General features: G+C 42.2%; 1 protein-coding gene across 2 annotated transcripts; it reads right to left on the reverse strand.

Annotated features, from left to right (window-relative positions):
- Positions 1-6,060: 6,060 nt before the first annotated feature.
- Positions 6,061-22,770, reverse strand: LOC142153034 (patatin-like phospholipase domain-containing protein 2). Of its 2 annotated transcripts, none has more exons than XM_075210269.1 (9): positions 22,499-22,770; positions 15,159-15,391; positions 14,590-14,655; positions 13,336-13,545; positions 11,084-11,144; positions 9,553-9,762; positions 8,992-9,124; positions 8,354-8,467; positions 6,061-8,197 (listed from the first exon to the last, which is right to left on the reverse strand). In XM_075210269.1, the coding sequence occupies exons 1-9, from the start codon at positions 22,683-22,685 to the stop codon at positions 7,921-7,923; spliced, it is 1,491 nt and encodes a 496-aa protein (XP_075066370.1). In that variant the 5' UTR covers positions 22,686-22,770; the 3' UTR covers positions 6,061-7,920. The 2 variants fall into 2 exon arrangements, with proteins under 2 accessions (XP_075066370.1, XP_075066374.1); XM_075210273.1 differs by lacking the exon at positions 22,499-22,770 and adding an exon at positions 21,001-21,046.
- Positions 22,771-23,116: the final 346 nt, after the last annotated feature.

Genomic DNA, 23,116 nt, shown 5'->3' on the forward strand with positions numbered 1-23,116 from the left:
AGGACAAGAGAGTTAGGAGGAGGACTGATAGACTTTAATAAAGAAATGAGTCTTAAGGGCACGCTTGAAGCCTTTGAGAGTAGATGCTAACCTGATGGAATGTGGAAGATCGTTCCACAGCTCGGGAGCAGCACAAGCAAAGTCCTGGAGACGGGAGTGGGAAGAGGTGATCAGTGAAGTAGTGAGGCAGCGGTCAGAGACAGATCGGAGGGGGCGGGTAGGAGTGTAGGTAGAGATGAGATTGAAGATGTAGGGAGGGGAGGATTGATTAAGAGCTTAAGGTGAGGATGAGGAGTTTAAATTTAATTCTGTAGGGTTTGGGGAGCCAAAGTAGTGACTGTTGGAGGGAGACCGCAGAGATAGAGCGGCGGGAGAGAAAAATGAGGCGGGCAGCAGCATTGAGGATAGACTTAAGAGATACGAGGGAGTGTGACTATAAATAAGGTAATAAATGGGGGAGGTAAGGGGGGCGATTGAGACCTAATCTGGGACTTCCGATGGACTCATACTTTGGAATATGATTCTGTGTTCATCCGTGTTCAATATTATTTAAAGGGAGGATATATTTATTTATTTTGGTTAGGCAATGGTTTGGGATCAGAGGAATTAATATAAATGACTCAATCACTTCAGATTTGGGGAAATTTACGAGTTTTTTTATTTAAATATGCTGATTTTTTTCCCATATGTGCCAAATACCATGTTATATTTAGGAGTTGTTGTCTAGAAGGGGGACCTGTTTTTTTCCAATATTTTACGACAAGGCATCTGGATGCATTAAGAAGATGAACAGATAATTTCTCTGAGTATTTATCTAGGATATTGATAGGAGATCCAAGGAGCAAGGACCATGGACATTTAGTTATATGGACAGTAATGTAGCTAATCAAACATAATCCCAGAAAGAATCTATTTGTGGGCAAGACTACAAGATATGAAGGAAGATCCCTGTTCTCCGCAGCCTCTCCAACATAGATCAGAAGTAGATCAATATATATTTGTTTCAGTCTGGTAAGAACTAATACCACTTTCATACTGCCGCCCCGGCAATATCCCGGGTTGTTAACCCCGGGATATTGCCGGGGCACAGGGCAGTATAGATAAGAAGATTCCCGGGTCGGGCGGGTTCATACTGCACCTGCCCGACCCGGGTTTTAGAAAAAAAAAAAGTGTAAAAAAAGATTTTAATTTAAAAAAAATACATAACAATTGTTTACTTAACTTATTTTCAGCCAGCGGTGTCTCCGGTGCGTTGCCGGCTGTCAGGGGGACCTCTGGGTACTAAAATGACGTCATTTCTAGTCCATTAGAAATGACGTAATTTTAGTACCCAGAGGTCCCCCTACCAGCCGGCAACGCACCGGAGACACCGCTGGCTGAAAATAAGTTAAGTAAACAATTGTTATGTATTTTTTATTATTTAAAATCTTTTTTTTTTACTTCCCAATTTTTTTTTTTTTACAGTATGAATGGTGAGACCCGGGAATTACACGGGTTGCACCATTCATACTGCAGGCGAGCGGGGTCCAATACGGGAATTACCCCTCGCAAAATCCCGGGTCTAAGTCCCGGGATTTTAGACCCGGGATTTTGTGGTTGGACTATTCATACTGCACCAAGACCCAGGTTTTTCAGCGCGCCTCTGCAAAAACTCGGGTTTTTGGTGCAGTATGAATGGGGTATAAATACCATCGGTATTATATTTTATAGGTATTTTCTTTAACCAGTGATGAGCTAGAAGTCTTAGACATCCTTTTACGTATTGTTGCCCATATATCTCTATCTGGTGGTCTGCCCAAGTCAGCCTCCCACTTGTAGTTCATGGATAGAGGTGATGAGAATATTATATAAAGTGGATATGATTCCTCCTTGTAGGGGTAACTGTACATAAAGATTCCAGCGGCGTTAGAGATTTTACACATATAGAGAGTTATATATAATTAGATGTAATAAAGACTCTAGATATTTTATTTTGGATTGTTGCCAGGAGAAGTGAAAACTATTTTTAAGGAGTTTCAGAGTTGTTGATATATTATGAGCGAGAGATTCAGTCTTCGACAGGTTTATTCTATAACCGGAAATAGATCCGTAAGCTTTAAGGATGGTAAACAGGTTCGGGAGGGAGGTGTGGGGAGAAGTTAATGTGAGGAGGATGTCACCTGCAAATAAACTAAGTTTATAATTTTCAGAGTTAATTGAGACACCTGTAATATCTGGGGAAGATCGAATTTTAGCCGCTAAGGGTTCGATTACAAGGGCAAAAACCAAAGGGGAAAGAGGACATCCCTGACAAGGGAAATTAGTGATTTATATCGGCGATGAAAGTCCCCCATTCACTAAAACCCTCACAGAACAAAGCCTGTATTCCTTGAAGAAGAGTGCCATCAAATTCAAATTTTTTGAGAGTTTCTAACATAAAGGGCCAATTAATTCGGTCTAAGGCTTTCTCTGCATCCAGAGAAAGGACAATTGCTGGAACTTTATTGGAATTAATGGAATGAATAAAGCTAACTGTTCTTCTGGTATTATCACGTGCCTGACGGCTCGGTTATGAATTCCACCTGATCTCTATGGATCAGATGAGTTAGAACAACATTAAGGTATTTAGCAAGTGTATTTGCATAGATCTTGAGGTCTGTGTTTAAGAGTGTGATGGGCCTTTGCCCTCTTTCGGAATGACTATAATATAGGCCTCTAGGGTTTCTTTGGAGAAGGAGTCACCTTTTAATACATTGTTAAGCATATCAACAAGATAAGGTGAGAGAAGCTCAGTGTATGTTTTATACTATATTGCAGTGAAACCGTCAGGACATGCCTTAATAGTTTTCAAGTTTTTGTTGACATCAGATATTTCTTGAACAGTAAATTGTGTGCTTGGAAGAAGTCTAGGGGCCTGATTCATTAAGGATCTTAAATGAAGAGGATTCTTATTTCAGGCTCCTGGACCAAACCATGTTACATTGCAAGGGGTGCAAATGAGTGTTCTGTTTTGAACATAAGTTAAATACGGACTGTTTTTTCATGTAGCACACAAATATCAACTTTAAATTTCAGTGTACATATAAGCTATCAAGTATTTGTGTGCTACATGAAAAAACAGTCAGTATTTAACTTATGTGCAAAACAGAACACTCATTTGCACCCCTTGCAATGTAACATGGTTTTGTCCAGGAGACTGAAATAATAATCCTCTTCATTTAAGATCCTTAATGAATCAGGCCCTAGATAATTGGCATTGGGAAAGCAAGCTTTTGGAGGGATTCATCGATGTTGAAGAAAAATCATTGGATTGAAATATATAGTTTACTGTAGAAATGTTTAAATTCCTCTGTTATTTGATTTGGGTCTTGTATAAAGTTACCTGAATGACATGTAATACAGAGTAGATTGCTTTGAGAGAGTTGAGATTGCAACCTAGATGCTAATAGTCTGCTTTTTTTTTTTTTTTTTTTAATATAAGTACAGAAGTGGAAGTTGTTCAATCAATTTATAGGCTCATAGCCAGTGCTATGAGCCTATAAATTGATTGAGCAACTTCCACTTCTGTATTTGTCTGAGAGGCATGTTGGCGTCAGTAGCTGACAGGGGGAGTACTGGCACTGAATTGCTGTTTGGGGTGTCTCTTTGGTAAGTTAGCTCTCAATTTAAAAACATATGTACGGCCCAAATATATGTGACTCTCACTGTTTAGAAGTAGGATCACCCCATTACCAAAAGCGCCGTGGAGTGGCGGGTGGCTTACCATACATTTGCAAATGTGTGCAACTGAAACTTTTGCCTTTTTATCTACAGTAAAAATGGCAGCTCCCTTCCTGGCTATAGCGGTGTGCTGGGGGATCTCTGTGTGTTTGTTTCTTTTCATATAAACGGTCTGGTTCAGGTATTTGAGACAATTTTCTGCTCCAGTAGAAAGTAAAGGATTTTACTTCCCTCTTGCGGCCATAAGTTTGATATAGTCCTCTGATAAACCAGAAGATTTATGAGATCTATCTAAACTCGCTTCTCGTCTAGAGATCACAAGGAATTTTTGAGTTATAATTTTGTTAGCGTATGTAGCCGTTTTTATCAAGCTACCTCGAATTACAGCTTTATGGGCATCCCAGAGGAGCATAATGGGATAGAGGAATCAATGTTTGTCTCGTGATAGTTACGTATTTCTGTTTCTATTTGTGATTTAAGATCTGGATTAAGTAGGATTCTATTGTTTAGGCACCAAGTAAACTGTTTTTGCTCAAATTCTAGACCCACACTGTTCCCCGTAGCTGGTCCATGGTCAGACCATGTGCTAGGTAGGAAACGCTTAGTTTTTATTAAAAATCAGAACTGTATAGCGGAACAGAGGCATAAACAAGCTCTACTGAGGGTGGAGGGGCTGTCATGTCTGCTACTGTCGCCATCTTTGTCTCTCCTACTCACTTATCCTCAAGTGCTCGCCCAAGTTTGACTCATTGGGGCATATCCAATTAGTTTTCCGGTCTACGGTACCGCAATAACGTGGATTTTCGTCCGCACCCCAAAGGGTTGCGCAGGAAAATACGCGTTATTGCAGTACCATATTACCGTCAATACTGCGTACTTTTCACGGTAACGCACGTTACCGTGGACCGGAAACCTAATTGAATATGCCCCATTGTCTTCAACCTTTACCATGGGAATACGTCAACATTAGAACATTACTACATTTTTCTTTCAGGTTTCCTTTTTGCTTTGGAGAACAACTATTTTTATATTTTAAAATTTATTTCAGTTCATACCTCTCTCTGGCACAATTTTGAACTCCCAAATGTCCATTGGGTTATCAGGCCCTGTCTACATGCGCCACAAATTCCAGACACAATGTTATTAGATCGGGCTCCTGAGAGGATAGTTATTTCCTGCGTTGGTCATTTAGAGCAAAAGATTTTGCAAGACCAATAAAAAGGGGGCTGCAGACTTCCAATTGGAGTTGCACATATTTGAGAGTGGGCATGTCCCATGATTGCAGTACATTTATTACTTGGCTTAGGACAGGAGCATGATGTTTACGCAACAGTTCATGCCTTATAAAGTATAGAAGCTGAGCAATATTTCTATAAATGTTGCACAGGGAAGAGGACTATTAAGGGCTAAATTTACTAAAGCTTCTAAACAGCACGATTAAACGTTTTGATCTAAATTGGAAATATACCACTCTCATTTTGCTTGATATATAAAGATTTGCAATAAGGATAAACGCTGACGACTGTGTTTTATTATTTTATTGTGCAGTTGGTTAAAAACAAAACAAAAATGTCTAGGGACAGTAAAACCTGTGCAAAAAAAAAAATGGGAATTAGGGACAGTTGTCAACTATTTGTTTTATGCAGATCATTTGTGTGTTAATTTTTCTCTTTCCACAAACATCCAGAACTGTTGTAATTGGGAAAGCACGGTGGCTCAGTGGTTAGCACTTCTGCCTCACAGCACTGGGGTCATGAGTTCAATTCCCGAACATGGCCTTATCTATGTGGAGTTTGTATGTTCTCCCCGTGTTTGCGTGGGTTTCCGCCCACACTCCAAAAACATACTAGAAGGTAAATTGGCCGCTATTAAATTGTCCCTATTCTCTCTGCTATGTGCATGTTAGGGAATTTAGATTGTGAGCTTCATTGGGGCAGGGAGTGATGCAAGAGTTCTTTGTAAGGCATTGGAGGATGATGAAGAATAGTGCAACACTAATCAGTTTTCCCCCATAATGTGTTTTATAGATGTGCGGATGTAGACTTTTCTAATCATTTAGTGCGATTAGCCGGCTGACATTGCTTTTAGTTTTTAAGCTAGAGGACACATTTTTTGGATAAACAGATATTTTGTTTCCTGGAATATTAGGGTATAGTTTGAAAATTTCAAATCAGGGGACATAGAGAATATAAAGGCAATAGAGATTCCCTTTAAAAAAAAAAAAAAAAAAAAAGTACGGCATCTTCTTTTAAATCATAACTTCCAAACAAAACAAAGTTAATAGCAATATCTCATCTGTTTTCCAGCATGTAAATAAACCAGAGAGATATACACACGAGTTACAAAGTAGTACATACACACTTATTGTCAAATATTTATTTTTAGTCACAGTGGGCAATTCAGAAATATCCACAATTTGTCTGCGACAGTACAACAAGAAAACAAGAAAGACGACAAACCAGAAAAAATAAATCCTTGATGTTGGCACAAATCACATTTCACCAATTAAACCAGTTACAATTGTGCAAATTTTAATACAATTCTTCAGGTAATATTATTTGCTAGACCGCTCTAGACATTTTTTTTTGCTAACTTTGATATTTTAATAACAAACCTATTTTTCTTTGTAAGTTAAGGGTATAAGGCTAATAAGTACTCTAAACCCCCCAATAGTACAATGTGTACAATTTGAAAAGTACCAGAAATCGCTTATATGCTGGTTTTAAAGTGTACCATTTGTCTCCTCCATGCAGCGGAGGCAGCCATTTTATTTTGTGGGATGAACCAATATCCTCTAGGATCCAATAACATAACTGAGTAAAGAAGTGCCTCATATCTGTGAAATCATTAGTTCTTTGAATATGGATATGTTATGGAGACAACAGATACTTAATAAATCTACAACACCCATCAAAGCAGCTTCCTGTAAAGAACGTGAGGTAAAACACACTGCACTTTAAAAACATAGGTCCCGCACAGCATATCTGCACTACAGGAGTAGACACACAATGAAATCTATCGCCTTGTTTGAATGTAAACGTACATTTTAATTGAGGTTGAAACAACCAGCGCCAACTCTCCTACACACGGTGGAGGCAGCCATTTTGTGAGGTGAACCAATAGTCTTATGGCTGTAGCCCATCACTTTAATAGAGGCCAAAGCAGGCACATTGTGCCTAAATGATGTCACTGGTTGCCTTCACTCAGTTTAAGTGACAGGCGGCCTTTAGGGACATTCCCAGGACATATGAATACCACAGAACAAGGCCGCCGGTCACTTCACCACTGCTCCTATGAAACTACAGCTTGCCCAAAGCCTAGCAAATGAAAATCCTTTTCCATTGCATTCAACTCCATGTGCAGACAGTGCAATTAGTTGTACAGCAAAATGTGTTCCACGTATCAAAGTGTTACATTTTTGGCTTGTTTAAAAGATATCTTTTTTAAAAAAAGAAATATATCTTCCAATTTATAAAATTCTCTTTTCCTTATTTACATAAAGTCTAATATCACTGCAGGGGAGGTTATAAAAAAAAAAAAAAAAATGTATTTGATCCCATTCAGAGATATTTTAAGGTGTGAAGGAAGAAACAATGAATATCTAATAAAATTCTGGTTCAGAATAATGATGTACAATCTCCCCAACCTATGAAGCCATAACTCCCACCCTCTTCAGTCACGTGCTAATTATTACATCTGATCAGATTTATACAAGATAAAACACAAGATGCAAACATAAGTGCTGGTAATAGAACAGGATAGGATCGCCCCGGAGTAGGGCATACTTGCCAACTCTCCCGGAATGTCCGGGAGACTCCCACAATGTCCGGTAGACTCCCGCATTTCGGGCGAGTCTCACGGACTCCCGGGAGAGTGTGGCAATCTCCCGCATCTGCCCACTTCCTAGTGAAGTGGGCAGAATTAGGGCCAAAATGCTGCGATTCTCCGGAAATCGCGGCATTTGGCCCCGCTCCATGCTGAAAAATGACACGTTTATGTCATTACGTCTCGGGGGGCCCCGCCCCCACATCCCCCAGGGAGGCTCCCGGACGCCAACGCCAAAATGTTGGCAAGTATGGAGTAGGGGCCACAGTAATATGGTCATACTGAGGTCACAGCACACACCCCTCTCTGAGTGTAGCCTAGTTATCTCGTTACTCGTTCCATTCCTGAGATTCTCAAGCACCAAATGAGGCTTCTATTATCCAGTTCCAGTAAAACCTAGAAATTAATTCCTGAAGAGAAGGACGAGTCCATATCTTGACTGGAGAGGTTTAACCCCACCCCCGAGTCTTCCGAATCGGAAGAGGAAGGGAAGTCATGTTTTCTCATGTGCGTTTCAGCATCCTGAACATCGCAGTTCACGGGGCTGGAAAAATCAAACACCCAGCTCTCCAGGTCCATTGAGGAATAAGTACTAGGGGCCAGGTAGGAGGTAGCGTGATTGAATGGAGATGGGAGGCTGAGACACTTTCTTAGGGTACTCTGGACCGGTGGCCTGCGGACGAAAACAAACATAAGTTTTTACATAAAACAAAAAACAAACATGAAATCGTATTTTAATGTTTTATAGTCAACAACAAAAATAAAAAAAAAAAAAAATGTTTTGTGCAAGTGCAAATAAAGACACGGAAGGGGGGTGTATGTCACCTACTTCACTGGGAGCAACCTCTTTCTCGCCTGGTAATATACTGCGCCAGCCACAGAGCACATCTGATTCTGCATCCAACGCACATCATCGGGGATATCGGGGAACCAGTCCACTAGCCTGCACAGGGGAACATATCAAGCACATCATTCCAGGGTTACATCTATCTATCATCACCAACATTTATTGATATAGCGCCATCTATTCCACAGCACTGTCAGTCTCTGTCTCATTGAAGCTTACAGTCTAAATTCCCTAATACACACAGACTAGGGATTTATTTTAGCTGCAAACAATTAACCCCTACCAGTATGTTTTTGGAGTGTGGGAGGAAACCGGAGCCCCCGGAGGAAACCCACGCAAACACGGGGAGAACATACAAACTCCACACAGATAAGGCCATGGTTGGGAATTGAACTCATGACCCTGGTGCAGTGAGGCAGAAGTGCTAACCACTGAGCCACCCTGTTGTAATTTTACATGAGTAAAATGGCAGAATTTTGCGATCCATACTTTGACCGGTACACCAGCAATTATAAGAATTTTAAACCTCATTAATGCATGTGTATTTACTTTATATTAATAAAGCAGGGTAACATCACAAGTGGAATTTCAGTCTGGTTCTAATCGCAAACACGCCTCACCTCAGAGCCATCGAATACGCAGATTCCACCGGCAGAGTGCAAGGCAGCGCCATGTAGGACGCCAACCGCACCGGCAGGAGACTGGTTATCTGATTGTAGAGTCCCCCTTTCTCCTTACACGCTTCTTGCAAAGCTTAAATAAATGATAGAGATTATTTTACAGTGGATATGGAAAACATAAAAGGTGCTCATAGGTTTACCTCATTATGTCACAAGAGGAAGAGAGAGTGTGTGAACGGATCCATGTTGTGCATTTCTTCTCTTCCTAATATATTAACAACATTCACATACTAAGTACAAGCATAATTCCTTTGATCTAAAAATAATAAAATATAGCTTTGATAATGGCGACAACTTTGCATCAAAAACCTACATGTAGTGGAGGCAGCCATTTTGTTGCAGCCCATCAAGCCACAAAGAGCTAGTGAGAGTGCAGACGACAACATGCCTCCCGCCATAGTGAGGTCGCTAGTTCCTAGTGAACGGATAGGCTCTATTTTCAAGAATATTATCATAGGCTACAATAATGGCTGTGTATCAACGATCGCGACACGTCCTTACCTTTGTACAACGTGGGTGGTAGTTTTTCCATTATTTTTGTATCAAGGGGCCAACGCGGTTGTTTCTCCAGCGTCATATTGTTGGCTTTTTTTTCCTCTTTCTTCGAGCTGAGGGGCGCAGCGCACTCTGGACTACTGCAACGGGAAGCTGCGGATGTGGTTGGCTCTGCTAGGAGCAGATTTGAGGAGGGTGATGGCAATTTTAAGAGGTCTAACCATAGAAAGAAGAGAAAAAAAACTATTTAGTTAAATAAGCAAAGTATACAACAATAATTTAGAATGGAATTTTTACTTTTTTAACTGGTAATAAAGTGGGAAAAAAAATCCTTTTGGGTAGTCTAATTTAATATACATTTATTCATTGGCGTTATTGTTAATCTTTATTTATAGGGCACCACATGAGGTCCGCGGTGTCGTATAGAGGGCAAACATCAAGACAGTACATAGTATAACAGTATAATACAGTAAACAAATAACACTACAACTCTCAACACAGCTACTGCTGTACAAGGGGTATATTCAGCGCAGGCTGAAACCTGTGCCCATTAGCATGGGCGCAACTAACAGGTTTAGAGCCACTGAAAGAAGCATTCACCTAATGCACAGATTAACATGATTTAATAGCAGCCAATTAACCTACCAGTATATTTTTGGAGTGTGGGTGGAAACCGGAGCACCCGGAGGAAACCCATGCAAACACGGGGAGAACATACAAACTCCACACAGATAAGGCCATGGTCGGGAATTGAACTCATGACCCTGTTGCTGTGAGGCAGAAGTGCTAACCACTGAGCCGCCGTGCTGCCCATAATTGTGCACATGATTACAGGGAAATGGCCACCGTAGAAAATATAGTTTTGCTTCACATTCATTATGATTTGGTTCCTGCAAGCCTGTAACTAGTCCTATGTGCTTTTATATCTGACCAATAGTAAACTTATTCCAACATGCTACAGAAGAAATATTATATATATTTATTAATTACTTAATTAAAGGTGGTGTATTGCCAAGGTAGATAACACATGAAATCTGGAGTGTTTATAATTAACTATATATCCACAATTCTCTCATCCACTCTACAGGCGGCGGCCATCTTAGGTGGAGGTGCTTCTCTAAGTAAACAGTGAGTCAGTGGGACAGATTCGCAGAAATGCTGAGCAGATTGGTTGTTCATACAGAGCGGGGACAGTGATGTCACAACTTGGTACCAGATCCCAGCAGGACACTGTCCTACAGAGGTCAGTAATACAGTGGCAAGTGGACGCTTTTCTTATACAGAGCTCCAATGGAATTGGGTGGAGTGGTTGGAATGGGGTTTAGTTCCCTTAAGGGTTTGCGATACACGACATGATAAAATTATATTTCGGTGAGGAAAAATCTGGTATGTTCAAATACAGGTAAAATCATCAACGGCTTTTTCCCAGAAATAAGTAATTATTATATTTCAAGAGCGGCAACGCAGTGAAGCACTGAGGAGACGTCAGACTGTTGTGTACATTGAAGAAAGCATCGACAAGATAAATATAACATACTGTTGTCCTTCAGGAACCTCAGGGTGTCATTGTATCCTTGCTGGCACATTTCTCCCAGAACCTGTGGAGACAACATCATCATAATCATTTATTTATATAGCGCCACTAATTCCACAGCGCTGTACAGAGAACTCACTCACATTAGTCCCTGCCCCATTGGAGCTTACAGTCTAAATTCCCTAACACACAGACACACACATATACACACACAGACACACATACACAGACTAGGGTCAATTTGTTAGCAGCCAATTAACCTACCAGTATGTTTTTGGAGTGTGGGAGGAAACCGGAGCACCCGGAGGAAGTAAACACGGAGTAAACACGGAGAGAACATACAAACTCCTCACAGATAAGGCCATGATCGGGAATTGAACTCATGTCCCCAGTGCTGTAAGGCAGGAGTGCTAACCACTACGCCACCGTGCTGCAACATCCGACCATGAATGAGAAAGAAAAAAAAATGAAATAAGAGGAGGTGACCCCGAGGGGGTGTACCGGATACCCAGAACGGCTGAAGATCACATACACGCGGGCAGGTGTGTACTGAACATTCAGATCGTGCTAATCTTATTAAAAGAAAAACAAAGTTCAATTCTATATACAAATCTATGGATTCCATGCCATGTCTAAATGCTGAAATTATTACTTCTTTTTTTTATCAATTTGATTAGATTTGTTTCTGCAGAGAAGCAACCAAGCCTCAGCTAATGAAGGGGTTACAGAGTCACTTTAATTAGGCGATATATTTCTTCTTACACCACAAATTTTACACTCTATACACTATTTTTTTTAAAAAACTGAAAAACACCCCTCTTCGTTATCTTCAAACATACCAATGCCCATTGCCCTCTGTTTGTGGAGGAACCAAAGTGGGGAGGAGGAGGGGGGCAGGTTAGTGGAGATATGAGGATACGGGGTCCTTTAGATCACTCAGACCAATACCAGGTGCAGAATCAGCAAACTGCACACATTCAGTGGGTATATGATGGCAGGGTCTTTGGTAGCATCTCTTAATTTAACACAGATAACATCTAGTGTCTCCTGACTTAAGATGCCGGCTCACACAAAGCACTGTCACACTCAGTACTAACGGGACTTAGACTCCGGCTTAGTACCCCAAACACACGAGTCCCTCGCACTGCACTGACCAGCGCCCCCACTTGTATCAGGTGTTCTTCTCTCCAGCTCTCTAGAGCTTACTCACTACAGAATTTTCTACCAACTTTTTATGCCGATGGATTTTACATGCAATCGATGTTCCGATCGCTCGGTCCATGGACTGCATACACACTAGCCTTGTTTAGGACGATAAAGGGAAGAGCGAACGTCCATTTAGCGACTTTTTACAGCCATGTTGTTGTGAGCAATGACTAATTTCGTACTCACTGTTGTGGTTCGGTCGGAAGTTTATACACACTACACAGCGGAAACTAGATTGGAACGAAAATATTAAACGGTACGACCAACCAAATGAGGTGACAATCATCCATTTGGGTAGACTTTCGACCATCGTGTCACTACACACACTGACCCGACTTTTGAATGAGCAGTCGTATGTCGGCTGATTGAGCCGATTATTGGACGAAAACCGTGTAGTGTGTACCCAGCTTTACAGTAACCTCTCCCGTTTATGCTTACCTTACCTCCTCCAGGAAATACACACACAGTAGAACATATGTTGTACAGTTGCATCATTAACATATCACAGGGACAAACAAGGTCATGACCTTGTCCTTGGACAATAGAACCAGAGACTGCTCACAATAGCCGAATTAACTTATAACTAGAGGTGCAAAAATTTGCTGGAGGTAACTGTGAACAGCAGCCTATTACCCACATCTTGTGTCTATTCACAGCATACTGAGCTCCAAAACTTAATCTTATTACCTGTGACATTCCTCACACAGTGATACATTTACAATAGATATCAACATAAATTACAGGTCAACATGTTAATACAATGGTGCCTCCCTCATAGACAGTCAGCACCTCTAGACTATATCTACTTGTTGATTGCAAATGGCAAATTCTACCATTTAAGCTACAATATGTGACGTCTACTAGCCAAGTATTAAATACATATTGTCAAGTACATAACAGTGTTAATAATAACATAGGCTTCCTATAGAAAGATATCACAACTGGGGCACGTTTTTTGGTGATGGTAGTACCCAAAGTTGGGGGGGGAGGGGAAGTCCGGAATGACCCGATGAGCAGTAATGCCCAGAACAGAGAGCGCGGTCACTTACTTTAGGCTCAGGTGGGAACAGGGCGCGGGTTAGGCGGTAGAGATTGCCCAGGCTGAACTGAATGCTGGTATTGGTCACTCGCAGCTCGTGGAAATTGGTGGAGTTGTCTCTGGGACAGATGTCTGACTCCCCCGAGAAAGGAGAGACAGTGATTGTGTTCTTCAACTCATACTCAGGCAAGTTGTTGCTAATTCCACCATCAACGTAGCGCTGAAAATAAAAATAAAAAAAAATAGGTCAAAATCAGAAAACACCAGTGGCACTATAGATGGCCTTGCCAACCTGTGGCTCTCCAGGTGTTGTAGAACTACAAGTCCCAGCATACCTCCCCAGCTATCGGCTGTCTGTCTGCAGGCAGTGCATGCTGGGACGTGTAGTTTCGCAAAACATCTGGAGAGCCACAGGCTCGCCAGGTCAGCACTACACAGTTAAGGACCTTGGTCCAACTTCAGTATAAAAACTAGAGATGCTCAGGCTCGGCTCCCCAAGAACCGAACACACCCAAATTTAGCAGATCCGAGTGCGGCTCGGTACTTGTCGCGCGCCCTCGGATTTGAAAACTAGGCAAAACGTCATCGTTACGTCGTCGGATCTTATGAGTTTTGGATTCCCTTTTAAGATCCAACATAGCGGGGGTGGGAGGTTGGGCGGATCCCCATTTTTTCTTTTCTGCCACTGCTGTGTGCCAATGTGTCCTAGATGTGCTAGGAACTGCCATGTGTTTGTGTCATTGCTCTGTCGCTTACCATCCAGCCAGGTCGCGGCAGTATTTGTTTGAAAGTGTATGAAAATAATATTGTGGTCTGTGAGGTGGTCAAAATTGACTGCAAATGACTTGAAATTAGTGTTATTGAGGTTAATAATAATGTAGAAACAAAACAAAAAAAAAAAAGAAGAGCAAAATTATATGATTTTAGCATATTTTAGGATTTTTTCTAAAAAATCCAAAACCAAAACCCACGAGGGCGGTTTTGCCAAAATCAAAACCCAAAGCTAATCCAGATCCAAAACCAGTTCACAGGGGTCAGTGAGCATTTCTAATAAAAACAGAAATTGCAGGAATGGACGAAGTCAGGTGGTTCCTGGCCCAGGTGAGATTACCTGTAAGACATTTCCTACTTTGTTTGGATAGAGCTTTGCAGATAGAGTTTGTTTTCCACAAGTGAGCAAACAAAGGAGTAATATCCCTTTAATGTTATCACCCCTCAATCAGCCTTTAATCCTTTCTATGCCAGAAATCAAAGCAACACTTACCACGCCTCTGAAAGTTGGGGGAATGATCCCACAGTAAACTGGGACAAAGGCACTGCATACTAAAGCCTGAGGGAGAGATTAAAAAGGCCAAGTTAATAAATAGATTAAAAAGATAGATAACAAGTTAGATAAAAGTTAATAAATAGTAAAATGAAATGCAGATATGAATAATTGTGTTAGAACTAAGATGCCACAGAGTTACTATGAATTAAATGGATTCTACCCCCTCCCACCACGCACGTAAGTATCCATGGCGGCTGTAGACAGCGATCTGTTTAAGAATTTTTAAAGAGGGGAGGCCAAGCTCACCCAATGCCTAACACTGGTGAAATATCATTGCAACCTTACAAACACACTGAAAACAGGGACGCATTTAAGAAAATGTGGCTCAGTGGATAAAATCTGCAGCAACCCAGAACCTGATTGAACGAGACGGAATAGTAGCTAGACAAGTATCGTCAATATGGGCTTAAAAAAAAAACTAGAGCACCTTCTTAAAATCACTTTCATGTAGAAGTGGAGAGTCGTCCCTCCTAGCTGAGCTTTGTACACAGAGGCCTGTACCATACCTGGATAAGTTCCTCTTTAGAACTGAAGTCAGACACCAGCACGTTCTCTCCGTCCGAGACCCGAGTGAGTGATATACACAGCTTGCCCGATGCCAGTTCATGGGCGTTTTCAGGAAGGTTCCGATATAATCCGTTCTTCAGAATCTTCACCAGGTTGAAAGACGGGTGCAGAGGTCCCAGATTCCTTTTCCTGGCCTCCTTGGCCACTTCCATCACATCTGAGCAACACTCAGCTGCAACACAGAAAAAAGGTTGCTGGTGATTAAAAATGTAACATCCAATATAACACTCTTCTACTAACATACAAGGCCTTCAACAAAATTGCACCGACGTACATCTCCTCACTTGTCTCAAAATATCTCCCTACTCGACACCTCCGTTCTGCACAAGATCAGTGTCTCTCTTCCACTCTAATCACATCCTCCCATGCTTGGTTACAGGACTTTTTTTGGGCTGCACCCTCTTTGTGGAATTCCCTCCCTCGCACAGTAAGACTTTCCTCTAGTCTCCAAACCTTCAAGCGTTCTCTGAAAACCCACTCTTCAGACAAGCTTATAATATTCCTCTACCACCCTCTTAATCTCCCCTATTACCACCCTCTACACAGCTAACACAAGACAACAACCCTCTGACGAACATTGCCACACACACAGCCCACTCAATACTTTTACCTTTGCGTTCTAGCTGGTCAAGTGTGCAATATGATGTAGCACATGCCCTTGTGTTTCAAACTCCCATTGTCCCATAGATTGTAAGCAGGGTTCTCTTACCTCTCTGTCTGTATTACCCAATATTGTTTTATTAATGTTTGTTCCCAATTGTAAAGCGCTACAGAATTTGCTGGCGCTATACAAGTAAATGATGATGATGATCTGCATATATCTGTCAAATACTTACCCTTATACCTATACAAGTTCACATCAGACGCCTCGCCATATCAAAAGAATTAAAAGCACATGTCTATGCATGGTGGAGGCAGCCATCTTGTGGCCAGGACCTATAGTCATATAAACAGATAAGCTGCATCCTCACAAACATTGACTCCGCTCACCCTCCGCGCCACCTTGCGGTCAGTGGTTCCTAGTGAATGGTAAAGGCTACATACTTGATTATGGCACGAACCAATATCCACACCTTAAACAACTGCCTCCATTGTGTGACAAGTGCACTTTAAAATCACACATGCAAATAAAAACGTGCCCACCAAACTGTAAACCAAACCAAAATTTTAAAATATACAATTTACACAAAAGCAAAGGTGCTGCCATATTTTCAAAGTGAATTGCTGTATCATCAGCTGGAATGGTGCCTATCAAGAGTTTTACCATTTTTTCACAGTATTGCGGCCACTGGGTGGCGCTGTGTCCTACTGCTGACAGATTTGTCAAGAATATGTTAACAAACAAAGTAGATCAGCTATGTTGAAATTAAAAGGTTCATTATGATAAGTAACGTATGCCTATATGTTGGATTGAACATACATTAAATGCCATTAATTGTAAAGCACCACAGAGTATACCGGTGCTATATAAATGTTTATAATAATATTTATCGGTAGAGGTGTTTTTTTCCTGGAGTTCACCTTTAGCCTTGTATAACAGATAGTAAAGAAGGTTTGATATCGGACCTTGAGAAGACTTGTTTCAGTCTTGAGACAACGATAAGATCATCTGTGCATAAGAACAGTGTGAGCCAGTTACTAGAATCCGCTCATAAATTATGACAGTGGAACAGAGTAACCGTGAAATGGTCACTGATCCCAGCTGAGCATCTAGTGGTTTATGGAAGAGCAAAATACACTAACATTAGTATTGTGGTACACAGTAAACCTATAGCTGCCAGGTCCTTCTGCGTTCTCACTCACCACACAACAAAACAAGTTCTATTTCCCCACAATATTTATGACTACTTAAGAGTCAATGTATCTGTAAATGTTCACTAAACGCATTAGTGTACATAATTTTTCTGCTCCGACATGTCCTCTAATAAGAAGACATGTTGATTTAAAGTGAAGTGTAAAGATTTAAAGTGAACCTACAGTGGAGGCAGCCATTTTGACTGAATAATGAGAAAGCAGCCGATGAATTCACTTTGTGCCTCATGACTAAATGGCGTCAATGGGTCCTAGTGCCTTACGCTAGGTGAGGAGTACACTAACTCCTACACTTCAAGGGCTAGTGGGACTCACCCTGCGGATATACTCCATGACTACTAAGCCACTCAGTCATAAGCAGAGCATACTTTACCCATGTTAATAAAAATGTATAAACTCCAAATATCTGTACAAACAGACTTCCGTTGTTATTACATAAGTGTTAATTCTGAAAACGTCTGCTTTATAATAATGCAGCCTCTACTGACCTTTTGGCTCCACGTTGAAGATACTGTTTGTCTGTTCGATCTTATGAAATCATCTGCGAGTCACAAGCTGAACTTTGCTTTCTATAAAAACTTTCAATTAATGTCAATTGCCCTTAGTGAGACAGGATCTGTAAACAATAACCAAGTTCTCAGAATATTATGCTGATATTCTCCTATCACTGCTGTAAATGTACACACACAACTCAGATGAACCCGATCTGCTGAGGTATTCCTGGCTGGGTGATCGGATCAAAGTGTACAACCTGTAGTGACCTTACTAGGCAGAAAATAAACCTGGGCCCAGCAGTGAGCCAGTCAGCTCATATAATACAGCCAATCAGTGCCGGCATGTCGTCAGGAGAGGCATCGCGCGTTATATGGGCTGAAAATAATCACTTTTCCCCATTTACAATAAGGAAAAAATACAAAGATTACCCCTGTACTGTTGAATGTGTTGTGCCGCACTTAAATTACAGGCACACAGAAGTGACTCACATAATGAGGGTCAATCTTGTGATTAAGTTTCGCCAATAAACACGGTTAAAATGGGCAGTATTTTAGGAGAAAGCAGAAAAATGGTATTTAATTAAAAGTGGTGAATTGAAAGTGGTAGGAAATTAGACATTTGATGTGACGTTCAAGAGCAAACGCAGGATTTGTAGAGGGGGGGGGGGTTTTCCACACCACGCCGCCAGTGGGTGTGACCAGCATGTATGGGGGCGTGACTATAATTTTAGACAGTGCTTGGCTGCTCTGCAACTCTTCCTATCCCCATAATATACATGGGCAATGCTGCGTGGACTACTGTTAGGTGCACACAGCTCTCTGTTTTCAAGCAGAGCCGTGTGAAGCGGGAGCAGGGTCCAGCCATCTCAATTATACAATGCCCCAGGCTTGGAGGGGGTTTCCAGGCACTAGGAGACCCCCCTTCCCACACACACCTCGGTTTGCCTATGACGTTTACACCATTCCACAGAGAACATCTAGTCCATCTGCTTCTCCGTACAGTTCGGTGAGCTTCTAGCATGTAGAGGCACACCACCCAACCACCCCGATTTGAGGGCTGTGCCCCGCCACCGTGAACAGGACAGCTCTGTCCCGCGGGTGGGATAGTTGGGAAGTATCTTCTGTTCACCGCTGCTGTGCATGGCAGCGCAGTGGTGAATGGTGCTGTTCACAGGGCAGCGAAGGTGCTTGGATGGGAGGAGAGAATGGGGCAGCCTAGTGCTTCAAAAGCCCTAGGCTGCACCTAGGAGAAGTGGAGGTGTTGCTCATAGCAACCAGTTAGATTCTATCACTATCTAGAATGTACTGGATCGCTAGAATCTGATTGGTTGCTACAGGCAACACCTCCACTTTTGCTTTTCAGAGGGTTTAGTTAATCTACCCCATTGGCTGATGCATATATATTTAAAGGAGTACAGAACAATGTCAATAATACAGGCTATATACTACTAGGATACTTAGGGTAATACTATTCCGGGGCCATAAGAGAAGTACGCTTATGTTAATATTACATTCCTCTTTAGCCAAACAGTCTGCGTCACCTGCCCATCAACCCACAATATAAAGTACATTTATTCACAGAGCAAACCCTAATTAGGACATTGCCCATTGTAGGCCACTACCAATTGTGTGTTTCTATCCATTAACAAACTTACACGTGACACTTGTTGTTTAAGTTAAAGAGGTGAAACAGGAATTTTTATATTAAAACAAAATGTGACATGACAAATGGATGAACAAGTAATAATTATTCATGCCAACTGCTGTGAACACAGCGAGACAGAATACAGCATTTACTGTAACCAACAATTAAATATCATGTGTGTCCCCATGTTGTGTCAGTATAAGGTCAATGTCCTTATTTCCCATTTTCTTTATATCCTGCACTCCCAGTGATTGTGAAACCAGAAAACAAAGTTCACACAAGTCTGCAGCAAAAGGACAAAAACAACTGCAGAATTAACATTATCGCAGGTCTCTATCTAGTCATTATCTAGGGCCAAAGATAATAACATTCAAAACAACAAGGACTGGCTTCTGTTGTCCTTTGTACCACTGCAAAACTAAGCTAACAGCTATAACAATAGATAAAAGGTTTACTGCTAGACTTGAATACAGAACGCAATTCTGACTATTTATTCTTATCCTCTGGACTGTTTAACTCAATAGCACTGAAATGGCTATAATATATATATATATATATATATATATATATATACACATACATACAGCTCTACTAAACAAGTTTTAAGATTTTTAATTCTAAAACAACAAAAAAAACAAAGTGAGTTTTGCATAACAGTATAGTACAAAAGATAATCTAAAGAGAAACTAGAGACAATAGTGGAGTGTATGTAAGTTAGTTGTACTTTGCATTCTGATCCCCAGCGTATACATTTAATGCAGACTAGATTTTTCTCTAATGTAAATAGTAAATGTTTTCAAAACAAAGGAATCTCAGACAATACGATGAAGACTAGAGTCAAGTTAATATGAGAACTGTAATAACCCTGTGACCTCTGATCTATATGCATCTGCTATAGGATAAGGAGACCACAAGTCATTGACCAGCAGTAACCTCTCAGCCAGAGGGGCTGGTGACTACACACCCACAAGTCAGCTCAGGGTTACTGGCCAATCACAGCTCACTGTGATCACATGATACATTCCTAAATACAGCTTTCAAACTAGGTAGAATCAGCATTAAAGATCCTGGGAAATGATTAGTGGTTACAGAGTATACAGTGCAAAATAGCAACAACATATCAGATGGGTCACAGAGAACTAACAAATAATGATGAACAAGTGATAGAAGTTGTACTGGTTTGGTGTCCAAATAATGCATTAAGCAACACAGAAAAACTAATATATATATATATATATATATATATATATATATATATATATATATATATATATATATATATATATATATATATATATATATATATATATATATATACACACATATACATACACACTATCTACAACAGTCCCCATATAAGTACAACCACATGTACAGCATGTGAGTGGGCATAATTATACAAAAATATTGACACTACTTGATTGACTTTGTCACTTGGTCTGTTAGTCATTGCAGATAGAGAACATACCTATTAAACTAGGCACAGGGGAAGAAGCTATTTGTTGCCATTTCAATATTCAGCCTATTAAGTCACCACTGGCAACATTGCCGAGGTGTGAGGCAAAATGACCTCAGTCAAGTCACAAATTCCTCAACAATTGATAGGCTGCATTGTCATGCTTAACAAGGAAGTGAATCAGCAGACAACAGCTAAATAAAGGTTTAATTAAGTTATAGGGTAATTATGAGTAAGATCACGTGAGATAGTACATAACTGATCAGAGCTTCCTTTTGTTTTCCCCAAACAGGTTAATACAGTATTAAGATCAGTGACACTTTTAAAGCATTGGGAAATAAATATTAACTTGTGTGACAATATCCTGTGTTTACCTGCAAGAGATGGGCAAGACTGGCTATACATCAGGGATCACTAGTAAACACAATGAGAAAATTCCATTTATTATCCTATGAATGACATTCCATGATTAACATCCCTTTCACTGTGTAACAATACTATGGAGGTCACTGGATGAACAGTCTAAAGGGAAATAGAATTTAACAGTAAACAAAACAATTGTGTGTTCAGTGACTGGAGAATACAGTTCTCTATTTCTAGTGATCTCTGCCTGTTGATAACAAACATTATCCATCAGAGGAGGGTACCCTTCTGTGCCACATGAGCCAGCTAAGTGGGCTCTTGAGTTGTCTCATATGTTCTGTGCCACCCCCTACCCATCAGAAGAGCCTACCCTGCCTGTGCCACCCCCTACCCATCAGAAGAGCCTACCCTGCCTGTGCCACCCCCTACCCATCAGAAGAGCCTACCCTGCCTGTGCCACCCCCTACCCATCAGAAGAGCCTACCCTGCCAGTGCCACCCCCTACCCATCAGAAGAGTCTACCCTGCCTGTGCCACCCCCTACCCATCAGAAGAGCTTACCCTGCCTGTGCCAGCCCCTACCCATCAGAAGAGCCTACCCTGCCTGTGCCAGCCCCTACCCATCAGAAGAGCCTACCCTGCCTGTGTCAGCCCCTACCCAGTCTGTGTCAGTCCCTACCCATCAGAAGAGCCTACCCTGCCAGTGCCACCCTCTACCCATCAGAAGAGCCTACCCTGCCAGTGCCACCCTCTACCCATCAGAAGAGCCTACCCTGCCTGTGCCAGCCCCTACCCATCAGAAGAGCCTACCCTGCCTGTGCCAGCCCCTACCCATCAGAAGAGCCTACCCTGCCTGTGCCAGCCCCTACCCACCAGAAGAGCCTACCCTGCCTGTGCCAGCCCCTACCCACCAGAAGAGCCTACCCTGCCTGTGCCAGCCCCTAACCATCAGAAGAGCCTACCCTGCCTGTGCCAGCCCCTACCCATCAGAAGAACCTACCCTGCCTGTGCCAGCCCCTACCCATCAGAAGAGCCTACCCTACCTGTGCCAGCCCCTACCCATCAGAAGAGCCTACCCTGCCTGTGCCAGCCCCTACCCATCAGAAGAGCCTACCCTGCCAATGCCACCCTCTACCCATCAGAAGAGCCTACCCTCCCTGTGCCAGCTCCTACCCATCAGAAGAGCCTACCCTGCCAATGCCACCCTCTACCCATCAGAAGAGCCTACCCTGCCAATGCCACCCTCTACCCATCAGAAGAGCCTACCCTGCCAATGCCACCCTCTACCCATCAGAAGAGCCTACCCTGCCACTGCCACCCCTTACCCATAAGAAGATACTACCTTGCCTGTGCCTCCCACTACCCATCAGAAGAGCCTACACTGTCTGTGCCACCCCTTACCCATTAGAAGATACTACCCTGCCTGTGCCACCCACTACCCATCAGAAGAGCCTACACTGTCTGTGCCACCCTCAATCACCCAGGTAGGTGCTCTCTTCCCATTACTCACCGAGGCAGCTTCCACACACCAGGGCAGCTGCGTTCAGCGCCCCGGCAGACGCCCCATAGATCCTGGTGGCTTCGGTGATGAGGTGGGGGGCTCTCTCCTGCAGGCAGCTGGACACCCCGACATGATAAACCCCGAGGAAGCCGCAGCCGGCGAAGGACAGGTTCCAGCCGCGCTCCCGGTCAAACATTGTCCGTACAGGGTGAGGATACCGGGCACATAACGGGAGAGAGCTGCCGGCTCTGTAGCCGGGGATTTAAAGGGACGAAGGACTAGTAGGCTGACCCCGCCCACCAACCTCCCCACGTCACATCTCCCGCAGCCAATCAGAGGGCGCATCATGAGACTAGCCTCTGTCCCGCGCGCTGAGGGAAACCCTCCAGTGACGTCACTAGGGCCCCGTCATGGGAGATATTCTAATTCTACCACCCAGACAACCAATAAGCTTACAGTGTGTCCGTCCAACTTCTACTCCTGCTTCTTCCACTTCTTTTCCGAATGCAATAACCTGAATGATCACATTTAAATCAACCAATGTTCTTGTAACTCGGTAAATACAGGAGAGCAGAATAATATGTGATTACATTGAAATCATTTATTTTTTAACACTGTAGGACTGTA

This window comes from Mixophyes fleayi, chromosome 4, assembly GCF_038048845.1.
Source record: "Mixophyes fleayi isolate aMixFle1 chromosome 4, aMixFle1.hap1, whole genome shotgun sequence".
Taxonomy (NCBI): Eukaryota; Metazoa; Chordata; class Amphibia; order Anura; family Limnodynastidae; genus Mixophyes; species Mixophyes fleayi.

What these genes read in the sequence shown, in the direction of transcription:
- LOC142153034 (XM_075210269.1), bottom strand. Translation starts at nt 22,685, where the DNA reads ATGTTTGACCGGGAGCGCGGCTGGAACCTGTCCTTCGCCGGCTGCGGC. An exon ending in GGTGTGTGGAAGCTGCCTCG is followed by an intron (nt 15,392 to 22,498) that starts GTGAGTAATGGG and finishes TCTGTGTTGCAG; the next exon opens with CTGAGTGTTGCTCAGATGTG. An exon ending in GAGGTTCCTGAAGGACAACA is followed by an intron (nt 9,763 to 11,083) that starts GTATGTTATATT and finishes TTCTATGGTTAG; the next exon opens with ACCTCTTAAAATTGCCATCA.